At 45.8% G+C, this 15,505-nt stretch overlaps 1 protein-coding gene across 2 annotated transcripts in view; it reads left to right on the top strand.

The window, feature by feature from the left end:
• Positions 1 to 15,505, top strand: part of FKBP6 (FKBP prolyl isomerase family member 6 (inactive)) — a 50,749-nt gene that overhangs the window by 17,192 nt on the left and 18,052 nt on the right. For both annotated transcript variants that reach the window (XM_090025464.1, XM_090025463.1), the window contains one exon: positions 2,519 to 2,609. In XM_090025464.1, coding sequence (XP_089881590.1) covers positions 2,519 to 2,609 — 91 coding nt within the window. The remainder of the gene's footprint in view (positions 1 to 2,518; positions 2,610 to 15,505) is intronic.

Here is a 15,505-nt window from a genome sequence, read left to right as displayed (position 1 = left end):
AGAAAAGGGCAAATAGAGAGCCCATATTTAAGAAAGGGAAAAAGGAGGCTCCAGAGAACTATAGACCAGTTAGCCTCACCTCAGTCCCTGAAAAAATCATGGAGCAGGTCCTCAAGGAATCCATTTCTAAGCACTTGGAAGAGAAGCAGGTGATTAGGAGCAGTCACCATGGATTCCCCAAGGGCAAATCATGCCTGACTAGCCTTACTGCTTTCTGTGATGAGATGACTAGCTCTGTAGATGTGGGGAGACTGGTGGATGTAGTATACCTTGACTTTAATAAGGCTTTAGATACAGTCTCCTACAGTATTCTTGTAAGCAAGCTAAGGAAGTATGGGTTGGCTTAGTGGACTATAAGGTGTACTGGCTGGATCATCAGGTTCAGAGGGTAGTAATCAATGGCTCCACGTCTAGTTGGCAGCTAATTTCAAATGGAGTGCCCCAGGAGTCAGTCCTGGTCCAGTTTTTTTTCAGTTTCTTCATCGGTGACCTGAAAGATTGCATAGAGTACACCCTCAGCAAGTTGAAATGCAAAACCCTCAGCAAGTTTACAGATGACATCAAGCGTGGGACACAGGAGGGGCGGTATTAGGCTGGAGAGTAGGGTTAGGATTCAGAGAGACCTAAGCAAATTGGAGGACTGCAGCAAAAGAAATCGCATGAGGTTCCATAAGCACAAGTGCGAAGTCCTACACTTAGGACTATGCACCAGTCCTATGCACCAGTACAGGCTGGGGGCTGACTGGCTAGGCAGCAATTCTGCAGAAAAGGCCCTGTCGGGTAGTGGACCATAAGCTAAATATGAGCCAACAGTGTGCCCTTGTTGCTAAGAAAGGTAACAGCATTCTGGGCTGCATTTGTAGGAGTGTTGCCAGGAGATCAAGAGAAGCAATTATTCCCCTCTGTTCAGTATTGGTGAGGCCAGATCTGGAGCACTGTGTCCAGTTTTGGGCCCCCTACTACAGAAAGAATGTGGACAAACTGGAGGGAGTCCAGCAGAGGGCACCAAAAATGATTAGGGGGCTGGGGCACATGACTTGGGAGGCTGAAGGAACTGGGCTTATTTAGTCTAGAGATGAGAAAACTGAGGGGATTTAATAGCAGCCTTCAACTACCTGAAGGATAGTTCCAAAGAGGACAGAGCTAGACTTTTCTTGGTGGTAACAGGTGACAGAACAAGGAGCAATGGTCTGAAGTTGTAGCAAGGGAAGTTTAGGTTAGATACTGGGAAAAACTTACTAGGAGGATCGTGAAACACTGGAACGGGTTACCCAGAGAGGTTGTGGAATCTCCATCCTTAGAGGCTTTTAAGACCCAGTTAGAAGGAGCCTTGGCTGGGATAGTGTAGTTGGAGATGGTCTTGGTTTGAGCAGGCGGTTGGACTAGATGACCTCCTGAAGTCCCTTCCAGCTCTAATTTTTTATGATTCTATGTAGATGTGCCCAGTGGGGATAATGAAGGCAAAATCCCACCAAGTCATCAAGTCCTTTGCAAGGGCTACAGAATTTTAGAATTCCTGCTAGACTCATTGGTATAAGTGAGCCTGGCTTTAGATAGCTGTGATAGCCTCCTAATCTCCTCAAAAGACTTAGGGTAATGGGAAAGTAGAGCTGGAAGGGACCCCACAGATTCATCTAGTTCAGCATCCTGGTCAAGGAAGGATCATCCCCAACTAAACCATCCCATTGTGTACTATAAATTTTAATATAATCTAGTCAGTTGTTTTGGGTAACATTTTTAATGAATTTCTTGTCCTCCAAATCATAGTATAATCTTTGGACTGCTCCCTTTGGTAAAATAGTGACTTGTAACAAGTGCTCTCTGGGGGCCAGATGGTCCCTTGTTTTCACCTGTGATCTACTTTGTTCTCCAAAGGTAAAATATTAAAGAATTTTCTGAACCATCAGCAGCATGTGGTCTTCCTGCTTTACCTACCTTTATAAAATTTAACTCAAGTAAATTTGGTTATTATAAAATTCTTCTTTGTCTCTGGAATTTAGGATGTATACAGAAGTGTTCCATGCATGTTTTAGTGTTTTAGAGCACTTTTTATAGCACTATAAAATTACAGCACTCTTAAACATGACAGAAGTGCAGTGTATTGGTTGCGGGGGGCGGGGGGGGGGAAGCAGGGGATGGGGTTTTGAGCCTCCCTGCACTTTCCAGGCTACGAGGTAAGGTGCACTCTGAAGCCTCCTGGGGCATCTGCACTGGTCAGAAATTTGACCAGCATACAGAATACAATACTTCAGATTAAATACTTCATTTAACAAGGGTTAGTTTAAAGCGCTGTACCCATTTTTTAAGTGCTGTAATGGCATATGCCTTGGTTAAGTTATGGCAATAAAGTGCTTTAAATGGCAAAAAAGCCACTTTTGTACATACGCTTAGTGAGTAACTTCAGTATTGCATATTGCTTCAGTTTTGTAGCTTCAAAACATTGGGCTTATAATATTGGTATTAACTGCAGGCATAGAAGTAGGCATCCTATAATGGAAACACCTGCTTTACTTTGCAGCTGTTACAGAGAATACATGGATAAAGAGAAAGAGATGTGCTGCCGAATGTTTGCTCACCTCCGCCTTCCTTCTGCGGAACCAAAAGTAAAGGTATTGGAGACAAACTGTCAAGTCAGACATTTTTCGTGCCCCCATATCTAGTTCCCTGAAAGTCTTATGTCTAGTTGGACAAGGTATTTTTGTTTGTTTTGTTTTCTGTTTGGTCAGTTGATTTTTACATATGCATGTCTATACACACTGATAGCCAGGATACACAAACTAGTTATAAACATAGTTCATTTTCTATACATGAAGATTCTGCACAAAGAACCTAAGATAATAAAGAGTGCTTTAAAGTGGAGGAGGCAGTAAGATAATGTTTAACTGTGTCTTTGTGCATAAAAAATGTTTTCAGTTTGTAGGAAACATGCTCTGAGAAGAAGACTATGGAGTCGGCATTCTAACATCAGATCAGCAGGCAATGAGTTCCTAAACCTGGCTGTAGTTGAATATAACTTCAACACTTTTCCTAGTACTCATCCAGACTGGTTGTTGATTAGGGCTAGGTAAAAGATGAATTTTTAGGTTTGACAATTTAGAGACAGTTGGTTCCACTTCAGAATGAAAATGAGGGTGGGGAGAAATGGAGAATTTTCTATCCTGCCCCCAAAATCAGTTGAATCTCTTGACATGCACACACTTCATTTTAATGGAATGTTTTATTTCAAGGTTTTTCTTTCATTTTTTTTTCTTAGCTGGGATGATCTGGTTTGTCTGAGATGATCTATTTGAGGATGGTCCTGCTTCGAGCAGGGGGTTGGACTAGATGACCTCCTGAGGTCCCTTCCAACCCTAATTTTCTGACATGAAAAAGATTAAAAGAGAAATTCTGAAACATGTTTCAAACATTCCATTTAGAAAGTTAAAACTGACATTTAAAAGTTTTTAAAAAATGTAACTTTCTCAAATAACATGGCAAAACTGAGTTATTCAAAATGTTTTTTGCTGTATTCTCCTTTTCCTTCATCCTCGCTCAGTTCCTGTCCCCATGTTATAGGTCAGGGTTCCATAGAAAACCAAGTAGCTCTCCTTCACTTTTGATTTTGGGAGGAATTGTTGTGATGGTTGTTAAGCTGACCTGGACTTCAGGAAGTACACTAGAATTACTATTAATGATTTTCCTCTCTTCTTCCAAACTGCATTTGTGCCACTTCATGAAAAGACTAAGTTGAAATTTTTAAATCTTAGTGTCAGTTGCCAGATTCCTAATTCTCAAGGGATGGGTCTATACAGTATTTCATGTACATATTTTGGATAATGTGCACCTTTTCCTTAACAGAAAAATGCATCTACATTTAAGTTGTATTAGTTTGTGAAAACAGTCCAGATATGACTCATGTATTTGTGGCTCACAATCTTGTTTTGTAAAATAATATAATCTCAATACTTATTTTAAGCAATACCAACAAGTCCTCAAGAGGTAATCCCTTAACATAGGCCGCATCTACATGAGATGCTGACTGTGCAGTAGTTGTGGGTTACTACACAGTCAGTCACAAAAAAGTCATTCAGTGATGCTACTGCACAATAACTCCAGTTACTGCACAGTCGCACTGTAATTCTTACACTGGTATTTTGTAACTGAAAAACTCTTCCCTTTTATTGCAGTAGTCTCACCCAAGTATATTCAGAAACTTCCTCTAAGTACAGATGCTGTCCATGAGTTTGGAGTTAAATCTTTGTCAGACCTACTGCCTACAGAAAGCAAAGAGATATATATAAGTGTTGAATGAGTATATGAAGACTGTAAAAAGAAAATTCCATAATCTTATCTTTGACTTCCTGTGTATTTCCCAAGCATGGCTGAGGCCTTTTCCTATGCTCTTTCAGCTTGCTGTGGTACAGGGATTGGTAAATAATATTTGGCTCTACAGGGAGAGCAGGGGGAGCTTGATAATGGAGTTCACTACTCAGTTTGTCTCCATCCCTTTCAGTGGTCAGCTGAACAGTTCACCAGTAATCTTACCCTTACAAGAGCAGTCATATAGAACACCTATACACGTGTAGCAAGGCTGCTCCAATGCACTGTAATTACAGTGTGTCAGAGCAAACTCTATTAATCGAGACTGCCAGAGCGTGGTAATAACCGTTCTGCAGCGTCATGTGTATCAGCATCCCTGCGCTGAAAAATGACAGTGGGGGTGCTTTAAAGCTAGTCCAACTAGAAATGCTATCTTCCTTCAGATTCTGGGCAGAAAATAACACTTGCTTTCTACCATTTCTCTTTCTATATGGACCACTGTTACTATAAATGCTAACTAAATATGAAGTCAAAAGGCTAAAGTTCCAACAGGGAGATGAAGTTTGAGTCTGACAGGATGCAATACATTTTATCTACTTGTGCTGGTACTGAATATTATACAAATCCTTCTTGGTAATCACAGCACCTGAGCCCAGTTAGGACTGTCCTGACTTTCCGTGTTTTAACAAAGCCAGAGTTCCTACTAATTTCATAGAAACCTTCTATGAATCTGATAACTAGTTGGGCTGTGCAAAGCTTTGGTCCCTGATTCACTTCAGCAGAGATTTGGCCCGATTCAATGGCTGAATTCCTGAATCCAGATTGAATAAGAGGGCCCTCTAATCTCTCCAAATTGAATCGGAATGCTCTTCAGTACAAGAATTGTTGACTTGTTGAGGAGGACTTTAAATTAGGCACTTCCAGGGGTGGGGGAGAAGATCCCACTGCTGTACACAAATCCTCTAGCCACAATAACACATGGGAGGGTACTCAAGCAGTGGATGTCCAGATAAGCACTGACATCTTGAGATGCTGGCAGCATGACAGAAAACCTGAGGCGACTAGGAGAAAACACTGGTGTCTATGGGAATGCCAGAAGCATGAGAAATAAACAGGATGAACTGGCACTCCTGATAGATGAGAAATTTGATCTGATTGGGTTAACAGAGATCTGATGGGATGACATGCATGACCGGGCAGTAAATATTGGAGGCTATAGGCTTTACAGGAAGGATCGGGCTGGGAAGAAGGGAAGAGGTGTGGCCCTCTACGGGGAAAGAGTAATACCCCTTCCTGTAGGTCACGTTGGACAGCAAGGAAGGGTCCCTTTAAACCCTATGGGTCAGGATACAAGGGGGACCAGGAGAGGGAGACGTGATTGGTGGGAGTCCTCCCTCCCAAGAAGAGAACAATCAGGCTGTCTCCAGAGAACTGACTGAAGCAGCTAGCACTAGAGACATGATGGTCATGGGTGACTTCAACTACCCTGACATCTGTTGGGAGGACCACTCGGCCACCTCCAGCAGGTCAGCCAACTTCGTGGCGATAGTAGATGATCTGTTCCTGACACAGGTTGTGGAAGGGTGTACTAGAGATAAAGCCACTCTGGATTTAGTGCTGACCAAAGGGGAGAACTTGATAGGCAACCTGAGGATTGGTGGTACTCTGGGTGACGCCGATCACGACCTAATTAGGTTCACCATCCACTGTAAGAATGGAAATCAGTCAGCAGAACAGAGGTCCTAGATTTCAGAAAGGCAGACTTTGCCAAAATCAGGAGGCTAGTTGGAGAGGCCCTCTGCAACCATCAACTAGATGACTTGGGGAGTTCAGGAACAGTGGCGCTTCCTTAAGGAGACAACTCTCACTGCCCAAAAACAGGCCATCCCCATGCAGACAAAAAGCAGGAACGGAGCCAAGAGACGCACTTGGCTCAACAGAGATGTTAGGGAACTATTGAACATGAAAGAAGAAGCATACAAGCAATGGAAGAATGGTTCAGCAGCTAGAGAGGAATACACATATAGCCAGAGTCTGCAGATTTGAGACACGAAAAGCCAAGGCAGGCATGGATATCAAGCTGGCAACCAAAATAAAGGGCAACAAAAAGTCCTATAGAGACATAGGGAGCAAGAAAAAATTAGGCTCCACCTTGGGACCCCTTACTGAATACTCAGGAGCAGCCCACAGTCGATCCCTGTGAGAAGGCAGAACTCCCAAATACCTACTTCACCTCAGTATTCTTCAAATCAAATTGAGGGTCTGTTCACCTGACCAGAGGCCCAGGGAGTATGGGGAAGACAACAGACTACATGGAATCAGTCCTGAACAGGTGGGGTGTCTTCTACAACACTTGGACATTTTCATGTCTTCTGGGCCAGATGGCCTGCATCCAAGACTCCTGAAAGTACTGGCTGAGCTTATAGCAGCACCACTGGCAAAGTTGTTTGAAGAGTTGTGGAACTCAGGAGTGATCCCTGATGACTGGAAAAGGACCAACATGCTGCCCATCTTCAAGAAAGAGAAGAGGGATGACCCTGGAAACTACAGACTGGTCATTCTGACTTTGGTCCTGGGTAAAATTTTTGAGGCCATCAGTTGCAAGCTAGTAACTGATGGGGTGTTAAGCAGCAGCCGGCAAGCCTTTGTCAAGGGTAGATCATGCCTGACAAACCTGGTGTCCTTCTACAACCAGGTAACTAAACTTCTGGACAAAGGACATGAGGTGGATATGGTATACTTAGACATCAGTAAAGCCTTTAATTCTGTTTCTCATGGGATTTTCTCACAACCAAACTGGAGGGTACTGGGTTGGACCAGTCTGCAGTGAGGTGGGTAGATATCTGGTTTAGAGACCAGTCCTAGAGAGCTGTAAATTGATGGGATGGCCTCATCCTGTAGGCCCGTCTCCAGTGGCATCCCCCAGGGATTGGTGCTTGGCCCAGTGCTCTTTAAAATATTTACAAACGACTTGGATGAGGGGGTGGAAAGCTCAATGATCAAGTTTGTGGATGATACCAAGCTGTGGGGAAACATGGACACATCAGAGTATAGGGCAAAGATCCAGGACGATTTTAACAGACTGGATTTATGGGCTGAACAGAATCAGATGAGCTTTAACAAGAAGTGCAGGGTTCTTCATCTGGGTAGGAAGAACCTTCACCATATCTACACAATGGGTGATGGTCCACTGGCTGGCACAGCATCTGAACAGGACATGGGGGTCATGATAGACTAAAAGATGAATATGAATCAACAGTGCAATGAGGTTGCCAGAAGGGCAAGTAGCACTCTGGTGTGAATCAGCCAATGTGTTGTCATTAGATCTAGGGAAGTATTCTTTCCTCTCTATTCCACATTGGTGAGACCTCAGCTGGAGTACTGTGTCCAGTTCGGGGCACTGCACTTTAAGAAGGGTGTGGATAAGCTTAAGAAGGTACAAAGAAGAGCATGGGTGACCAGGGCCACCTTACTCAGGAGGAGCCATGTCATTCCCACCCCCCAGTGATCAGTCAGTGACTGGGGGGGGGGGTCCTCTCCCATGGCTGATCTCACCAATTGCAAGGCAGCCACTTGATCACTGTGGCCTCTTCCAGAAGCTCCCACCTGCCCATTGCCTAAATGACTACTGCACCAGGTCAGGGTGCACATGCATCCCCTATGTGTCACCACTGAAGAAGGGGCCACCCATATAATTAGAGGCATGGAGGATAGGTCCTATGAGGAAAGGCTCTGAGAACTGGGCCTATGAAGTCTGAGTAAAAGAAGGCTGAGGGGTGACTTGATAGCCACCTACAAGTACATTGGGGTGAGCATCAAGATCTGAAGGAGCAACTCTTCAGGAAGGCACCTCAAAGTGTAGGGGGGGGATGAGGACCAATGGGCATAAGCTAATAGAAAGTAAACTCAGGCTGGGCATAAAAAAAAAAACCAACCTTTTCTCTGAAAGGGTCACCAGAACCTGAAACACACTCCCAACAGAGGTGGTACAGTCACCATCTTTGGAAGTGTTCAAGATGAGACCGGGCAAGCACCTTGTGGAGCTTGTCTGAGCCCACTAACTTCCTGCCCATGGTAGAGGACTGGACTTGATGATCTTGCAGGTCCCTTCCAGTCCTATGATTCTATACACATCCCACTGTTGTTCGGTCTTGAGTCCTGTGGCAGAGCACCTTTGGCAGAACACTTATTGCCTATACACTAACACTCGTAGTATGGGGAACAAGCAGGAGGAACTTGCCCTCCTGTTAGGTGACACAAACCCAGATATAGTGAGGCTGACCAAAACGTGGTGGGATCCAGCGTACAACTGGGTGGTGAACATCAAGGGCTATAGGCTGTACAGGAGGGATAGAACAGTGAGGAAAGGCGGGGGTGTGCTGCTCTATGTCAAAAAGCAATTCACATCCTCAGCGAGCACCACTGGGTCAGAGGAGGGGCAGACTAAAGTGCTCTGGGTCAGAATACAAGGGGATCAGGGGGAAAGGGACTTAACAGCGGGGGTCTATTACAGACCACCCAACCAGGGAGAAGAGCTAGACTGGGAATTCTCAGGTCAGTTCATGGAGGCTGTTAAGTCAAAAGATGTGGTCATCGTGCATGGGTGACCTAAACTATCCGGACATTTGCTGAGAACAGCAGTCAGCCAGGTCTGTCTGCTCACATAGGTTCCTAGCCATGTTACAGGACCTCTATCTAACCCAGGAGGTGCACAGTCCCACTAGGGGAAATGCCTTCTTAGACCTGGTCCTGGCCACAAGCAACAACCTGGTGAGGGGACTGTGGGTGCTCAATCACCTGGGTAATAGCAATCGTTGCCTACTGGAATTCACCATCCAGCGCAGGGTGGCAAAGGCCTGCCGCAAGACAGCAGCCCTGGACTTCAGGAGGGCAGATTTCATTGAGCTAAGGAGCCTAGTGGTGGAGGCACTCTCAGAGGGGTTGGGAGTCCAAGAAGAGTGGTCATTTCTGAATGAGACGATCCTCCAAGCCCAAAGGGTGGCAATCCCAACACGGATCAAAGCGGGCAAGAGTGCTCAAAAGCCCCCATGGCTCACCAAAAGCATCCAGGAACATCTCAAAGCTAAAAAAGGAGAGGTACACCCAATGGAAGGGAGGGGCCATCCCCGGGGAGGACTATACCTCCGTTGCTCTGGATTGTAGGGGGGCTGTTAGGAAGGCCAAAGCAGAGGTGGAACTAAGACTAGCAACCCGGATCAAGGATAGCAAATCCTTTTTTTAAATAGTGGGTAAAAAGAAGGTTCTGGGTAATGTGGGGGCTCCGCAGGACATGCTAGAAAATCTGGTGGTCTCACCAGATGACAAAGCTAACCTATTTAACAATTCCTTTACCTCCATTTTTCTGAGCAGGGACCAGGTCATCCCTCCCACTGGGATCCCCAATGATCCCATGGGAGGCACAGCCAGGCCCAGGGTCAGAGAAGACCTAGTCGGGGAACTTCTGGTGGGACTGGACGTGTTCAAATCAGCAGGTCCTGATGATCTCCACCCAAGTGCTGAGGGAATTAGCAGAGGTTATTGTGGGACCCCTGGCAAAGCTTTACGAGCACTCATGGTGCTCTGGCGAGGTGCCAGAGGACTGAAAAAGGGCCAGTGTGGTAGGGGAGTATATGCTTGGGGGCAATCAACATGGGTTCATTAGAGGCAGGTCCTGTCAGACCAATTTGGTGGCTTTCTATGACCAGGTCACAAAATCGTTGGACACAGGTGTCTCAGTGGACATAGTCTTTCTGGACTTTAGGAAGGCCTTTGACACTGTCTCTCACCCCATTCTCATTAAAAAAATTAGGAGATTGTGGTGTCAATGCCTGCACAGTCAGATGGGTCGCCAATTGGCTGGAGGGCCGCACCCACAGAGTGGTGCTGGATAGGTTGTTTTCAACCTGGAGGGACATGGGCAGTGGGGTTCCCCAGGGCTCAGTCCTTAGGCCTGCACTCTTCAACATCTTTATCAGCAACTTGGACAAAGGGGTGAAAAGCACCTTGTTCAAATTCATGGATGACACTAAGATGTGGGGAGAAGTGGGCACACTAGAAGCGGGGGACACGCTGCAATTGGATCTGGACAGGTTACAGGGGTGGGTGGATGAGAACAACGTGGGATTGTATACTGACCAGTGCAAAGTACTGCACCTAGGGAGGAAGAACCAGCAGCATACCTACAGGCTGGGGAACACCCTTCTCATCAGCACAGAGGCAGAAAAGGATCTTGGAGTCATTATAGACTCCAAGATGAACATGGGCCACCAATGTGGGGACGCGGTCAGGAAGGCTAACTGCACTTTGTCATTCATCACAGATGCATCACAAGAAGGTCCTTTCCCCTCCCCCCACAGACTTACCTGCTTGGGTGAGGGGCATCTATGCTGATTGCATAAGAGCAAATTTACCTTGCGTATAACAAATTATGGGTCTAAATATGCTCGTCATGTAAGAGTGAATTCTCATATAAAGAACCCGCATAAATTGAGGGAAACCTGTAAGTGGGCTTAACTAGACTTCTGTTACTTTCATATACACTGTGCTCCACCACTTTTTTCATGTGATCCTGTACACTTGACTATAAAGAACTAGTTTGCTTATTGCTGGTAGTCACACTTGCATTCCATGGGGATGGTTTTCCAACTGCCTAGACATTTTTCCTTAAATGTACTGTGGCCAGCAATCAAGATGTCTTGAGAATGGATAGTGAACCAGCTTCAGCAGCATTGGTCTCTGGTATCCTAGATCTCTCCCTCTTAGTGGAACCTCTGATGCAAACAGTGGTGATGGTAGTGAAAAATTATCTTTGAATAGTGGGCAAATAAAATAATTGATGTGAACAGGGTCCTTGCTCAGTAGTGTAATCCAGCTTAAAATAAGATGCAGCAAGTGAGTATTAAATGGGGGAGAAAAGTCAAAAGGTAACGGTAGCACAGAGCTCATTTACCTAACTGAATGGGAGTTGGGGCTTGGTGAAGGGGCTGTTCTTAAGGGTGAGAAAGTGGGGTGGAGTACTAGCCTTGTGGTGGTGTTTAGGGAATTTGCTATTGCTGTTTGTCATTTATTGTAAGCCATTCTGAGCCATTCTGGATATAGTGGGATATAAAGCTAAATAATACTGGAAGTTATTGTCATTGCCTGTCCTGACTGCTGTGTGCCTGACATCACTGCTGTAGTTTTATTTGCTTGCCCATGCTGGTATCCACTATCTAGAAAGCAGTTTGCCTGAAGTTGTACTTCCATCACCATGTTTTCCTCACTGCTGTTACTCCTTTTCTATATCACCCATTTGGCAAGGGCAGTGTCCTGTTGATGAGATTAACTGGGTCTTGGGGGGGAGAAATGGTATCGAGAATTCTGTACACTGTGTGCCCTTGTTGGTGGAAAACTCATGAGAGCTACTCACAATAAGTGTCACCATTTCTCCTGCAGAGTGGAGAGGAAAGGGGAGTTTGTTTTTTACGTGCGTCTTTATTGGGCTACAGCAAGAGGTTTCATCTGAGCACTTTGTTTTCTTCCTTGTCACTTTGGGAAACTAAAATGCCTGGGGACTTAGGCAAGTATGCACCCACGCAATTTTGCACATAAAATGTATGATTGGACATAATTACATAATTTTGCATAATTTAACCCAGGCACGCCCTGGGCCTCCACCATCACGGGGCTCCTGGCACTCCAGCTTGGAGCACCATATGGAGGCACTGAGCGTGGTGGTGGTATGCAACTGGACAGCTGGTGAATGGGGAGGGGAACTCCTGCCTGTAGAGGAAGAAGGGGTGGATGTGGGGTTTGTAGGTGGGTGTGAGGATTCCCCCCACCCTTTGGTGAACAGACCCTGCCACCAGCAGCAGCAGGAGACAGTAGGCCCTGGGGGCACTCGTGACCATGGGAGGCAGAGCCCCCAGTGGCACATATCTCTAGGTGAGTCCTGGGGGCTATACATGGCAGCATGGAGCTGGCCTGCTGGTGTGCACCTTTGATGCACACCAGATGGTCTCCCTGCCAGCACATGCAGCTCGCAGCACTGCAGGCAGGAGCCACACGCTATCAGGCTGGACTGGGCTGGCTCCAGTGGAAAGACCCATGCAGAGGCATGGTGCCCACCCAGCCCAATGGTTTATGACTCCATGGCCTTCAGTCTGCGTGGCATTGGGCTGGGTGAGCTCCATGCCTCCATGTGCAGCTTCCTGCTGGAGTGCTGAAAGCCTCATGTGGAAGCACGGAGCTAGCCCAGCCCGATGAGACATGGCTCCAGCCTGCAGTGCTGTGAGCCCCATGTACTGGCACGGAACCAGCCTGGTCTGGTCCGAAGGCGTGTGCCAGTGGGCCAGGCTAGCTCCATGCCACCACATGCAACCCCTCAGCACATAACTTTGACTTTTTCTGTGCATAATTTTGAATATTTCTGCACATAATTCCATAGGGTATAAATGCTGCAAATATCTCTAGTGTTATTAATGGCTCCCTATGGGGCAGGACTGTTTAGGTAATGGGGTCTGGTAACTTTGGCAGAAACAGTTAAATTCCAATGCTTCTAAATTGCCACTCTTAGAAATAGGGTTATATTCTCTATCCAGATAAAAAAGGAATAGCTGCCTGGAGCCAAAAGGATAGCAGCTATGGAACCATAACCAGTTGGACCTGATTGTTTGGAAGTAAAGTAATTTGTTGTTAAGACAATTATAAAATGTTAATGAGATGCCTTCATATAGTAAAGTCTTTTTCTGAGCTGAAAATCTTGTTCAGACATCCATTTGTCTCTGCTATTGTGGATAAATGTCTGTTAAAATCTGGTTTGGCTTTAGGGGCTGTCAAAGTTCATTTAGCAGCTGTGTCAGCTTCTGTGCCCTATTTCTTTTCAAGCATGTTATGTGATTTGACAGCCCAAGGCAAGGAGAGCCTTAGACTCTCTTCTCACTTCAGAAGGTGTAAATTAGCTATCTTCTTGCACTTTCTAACTGTAAGAAAATGTATGAAAAGGACCAGGTGTCTGAGCTCTACCATGGTGAGATTCATGTGGTGGGGTCCTGACAATTATTTTATTTCCTTGTACAGCCATGTGCAATAAATCAGTGCAGCACTACAGTCTATAATAGCAGTCTGTCACTGGTATCTAGCATAGATCAGAACTGTCCAGCTGATGGTCCATGAACTGCATACGGCCTGCAAGGGGGCTCTTGCCTGACTACCGCCCCTCTCCTCCAGACCCCACCCCTCACCCCCAGTAAGCATTCTGGCTGCCACTTTCTCTCTTTGCCCAAGGGACAGGGCAGTATGGCAGCATGGAAGTTGATGGCATTGCCATGAGCGGGGATTGCATCCATGCCATCGGGGAGGTGGGGGAGCATGTTGCATTTGTGGTGGGTGGATTGTGTTTATGTGCCCATATGACACTGGAGGGAGATGGTGGTGGGGAGAGGGCACCAGCACAGTGCCCCTGGTATAGGCCTTGTGATGTGTGGCCCCTAGGTGTTTAGAAGTTGGACAGCTCTGGCTTTGATGAAGGTGGTTCATAGTTAAGTATACAGAAGAAACAGGAGCCTTGAGGGATCCTGAGAGAAACTGAAGTGATTCCAGTTGAAAGGGAAGCATTTTGCAGAGCTGGGAAGTGCCACTAACTTGACCTGAATTAAGGCTCTGTACCTTTAAGTGATCAGGACAGCATGAAGTGTTGGGCCATGAACAGATGTCCACTTCTACTGGTGGAAATGTCTGAGAAAATTCCACCAGTCAAAAGCTTTCTGAGAGATGACTGTACAGGTGTTCAGCCTGCAGCTGCCCACTCTCACCCCTAATATCTGCACGTTCCTGAGACTAGGATAATCCTGGTCTGGGGAAGGCATGGAAAGTAGTAGCTGCTGTACCCCTCCTGGTCCCTGGGGGAATGGAGTGGCAGGGGAGGAAGACACCCCATGCCTTCCCTAGACTGGAGTCTGGGGAATGATCAGGAAGCAGCCTCTTGACTCTGCTCCCCATCTCCAAGAGTGGAGGAAACATGGGGACAAAGCCCCCAGAACCTTCCTCAAACAAGTTTGCAAAGAATAATTTTTCCAACTGTCTAGTTGATCTAATAAAAGATACCACATTTTACCCAAATAACCTTATCTGCCAGCAAATCGGATGCAGGCAGCTGAGACCAATCCTTTTCCTTCCAAACTGCTTCTTTGCTTCCTCCTTTCCCCCCTCACCTGTAGCTGCTGCTGAACATCTCCAGCTTCAGGAAGGAGGTCCTTTCCACCTCCTACTACTTACTGTCAGGGAATGGGATGTAGGAGAATCCTCAAGGGGACTGGAGAATCCCTGGAAGAAATTAGAGTAAATTCCCTGAAGGAATAGATGAGAAAAATCCTAAAATGGTTGGTAGAAGGGCAGATGAGGGCAAAGGAAGACATAAATGCTCAGCTGGGCAGGGAGAGAGCAGTAACCATCCCAGTTACATTGCAGGAGGTCTTTAATGGACAGAGGAATTTCATAAGTCCTTTTTTCTTTTTTCTTCTTTTTTTCTTTTTTTGGATAAAACAGCTTAGCAAATTTACTCTTACCTGAAGAAGTGTATTCTGTAGTCAAGCAAGCCCAAAGTTTGTCCGCTGGCTGTGATCACTTCTGAACTCTGTAACAAAATTACAAATTGATCTTTTCTTCAGAATTTTGGTACCTCTGCTTTGAAGCAGTGTGGTTTCAAGGCAGTGTGGTTTCACAGTCCTGGCAACTGTGATTAGCTACTAGGGCAATTTAACATAGCCCAATGATTAAATTTTAAGAGAAAGAGGCAGCCTTCTCAATGGCAGGCCAGTTGTTATGCAAAATGACATTTTGTATAATATAAAACATTTCATATGGTTGAGCACATGACTACTGTAAGTGTTCTAAAATTTACACACCCTCCCTGGGTATGCAGATTCAAAAAGTTAAGACCCGAATTGTGGCTATCCACTGATTTGTGTCTTAAATTTAAATGTAAGGGGGTGAGGGGGGGCAAGTCTTTGTGTCACTGGCAAGATCTTTGTATCACTAGGCCTCCCTTTTAAATTTTTGAAGGCACACGGGCTGTGGGAGACAGTTGTACAGGGGTTACCAAAGGTTGGTTGGTGCTCAGTGTGACCTGAGCCAAGGCCTACAGTTTGTATTTGTGCTCTTCATAAGAGAGAGAGCCTAGGAAGACTCCAGAGTGGATTCCCCCCCCCCTTTGAAGTCATTCTTGCTA

The sequence above is a fragment of the Crocodylus siamensis genome, chromosome 13 (assembly GCF_052110815.1).
Source record: "Crocodylus siamensis isolate JL-2025a chromosome 13, ASM5211081v1, whole genome shotgun sequence".
Classification (NCBI taxonomy): Eukaryota; Metazoa; Chordata; order Crocodylia; family Crocodylidae; genus Crocodylus; species Crocodylus siamensis.
This window is presented reverse-complemented; position numbering and strand designations above follow the sequence as displayed.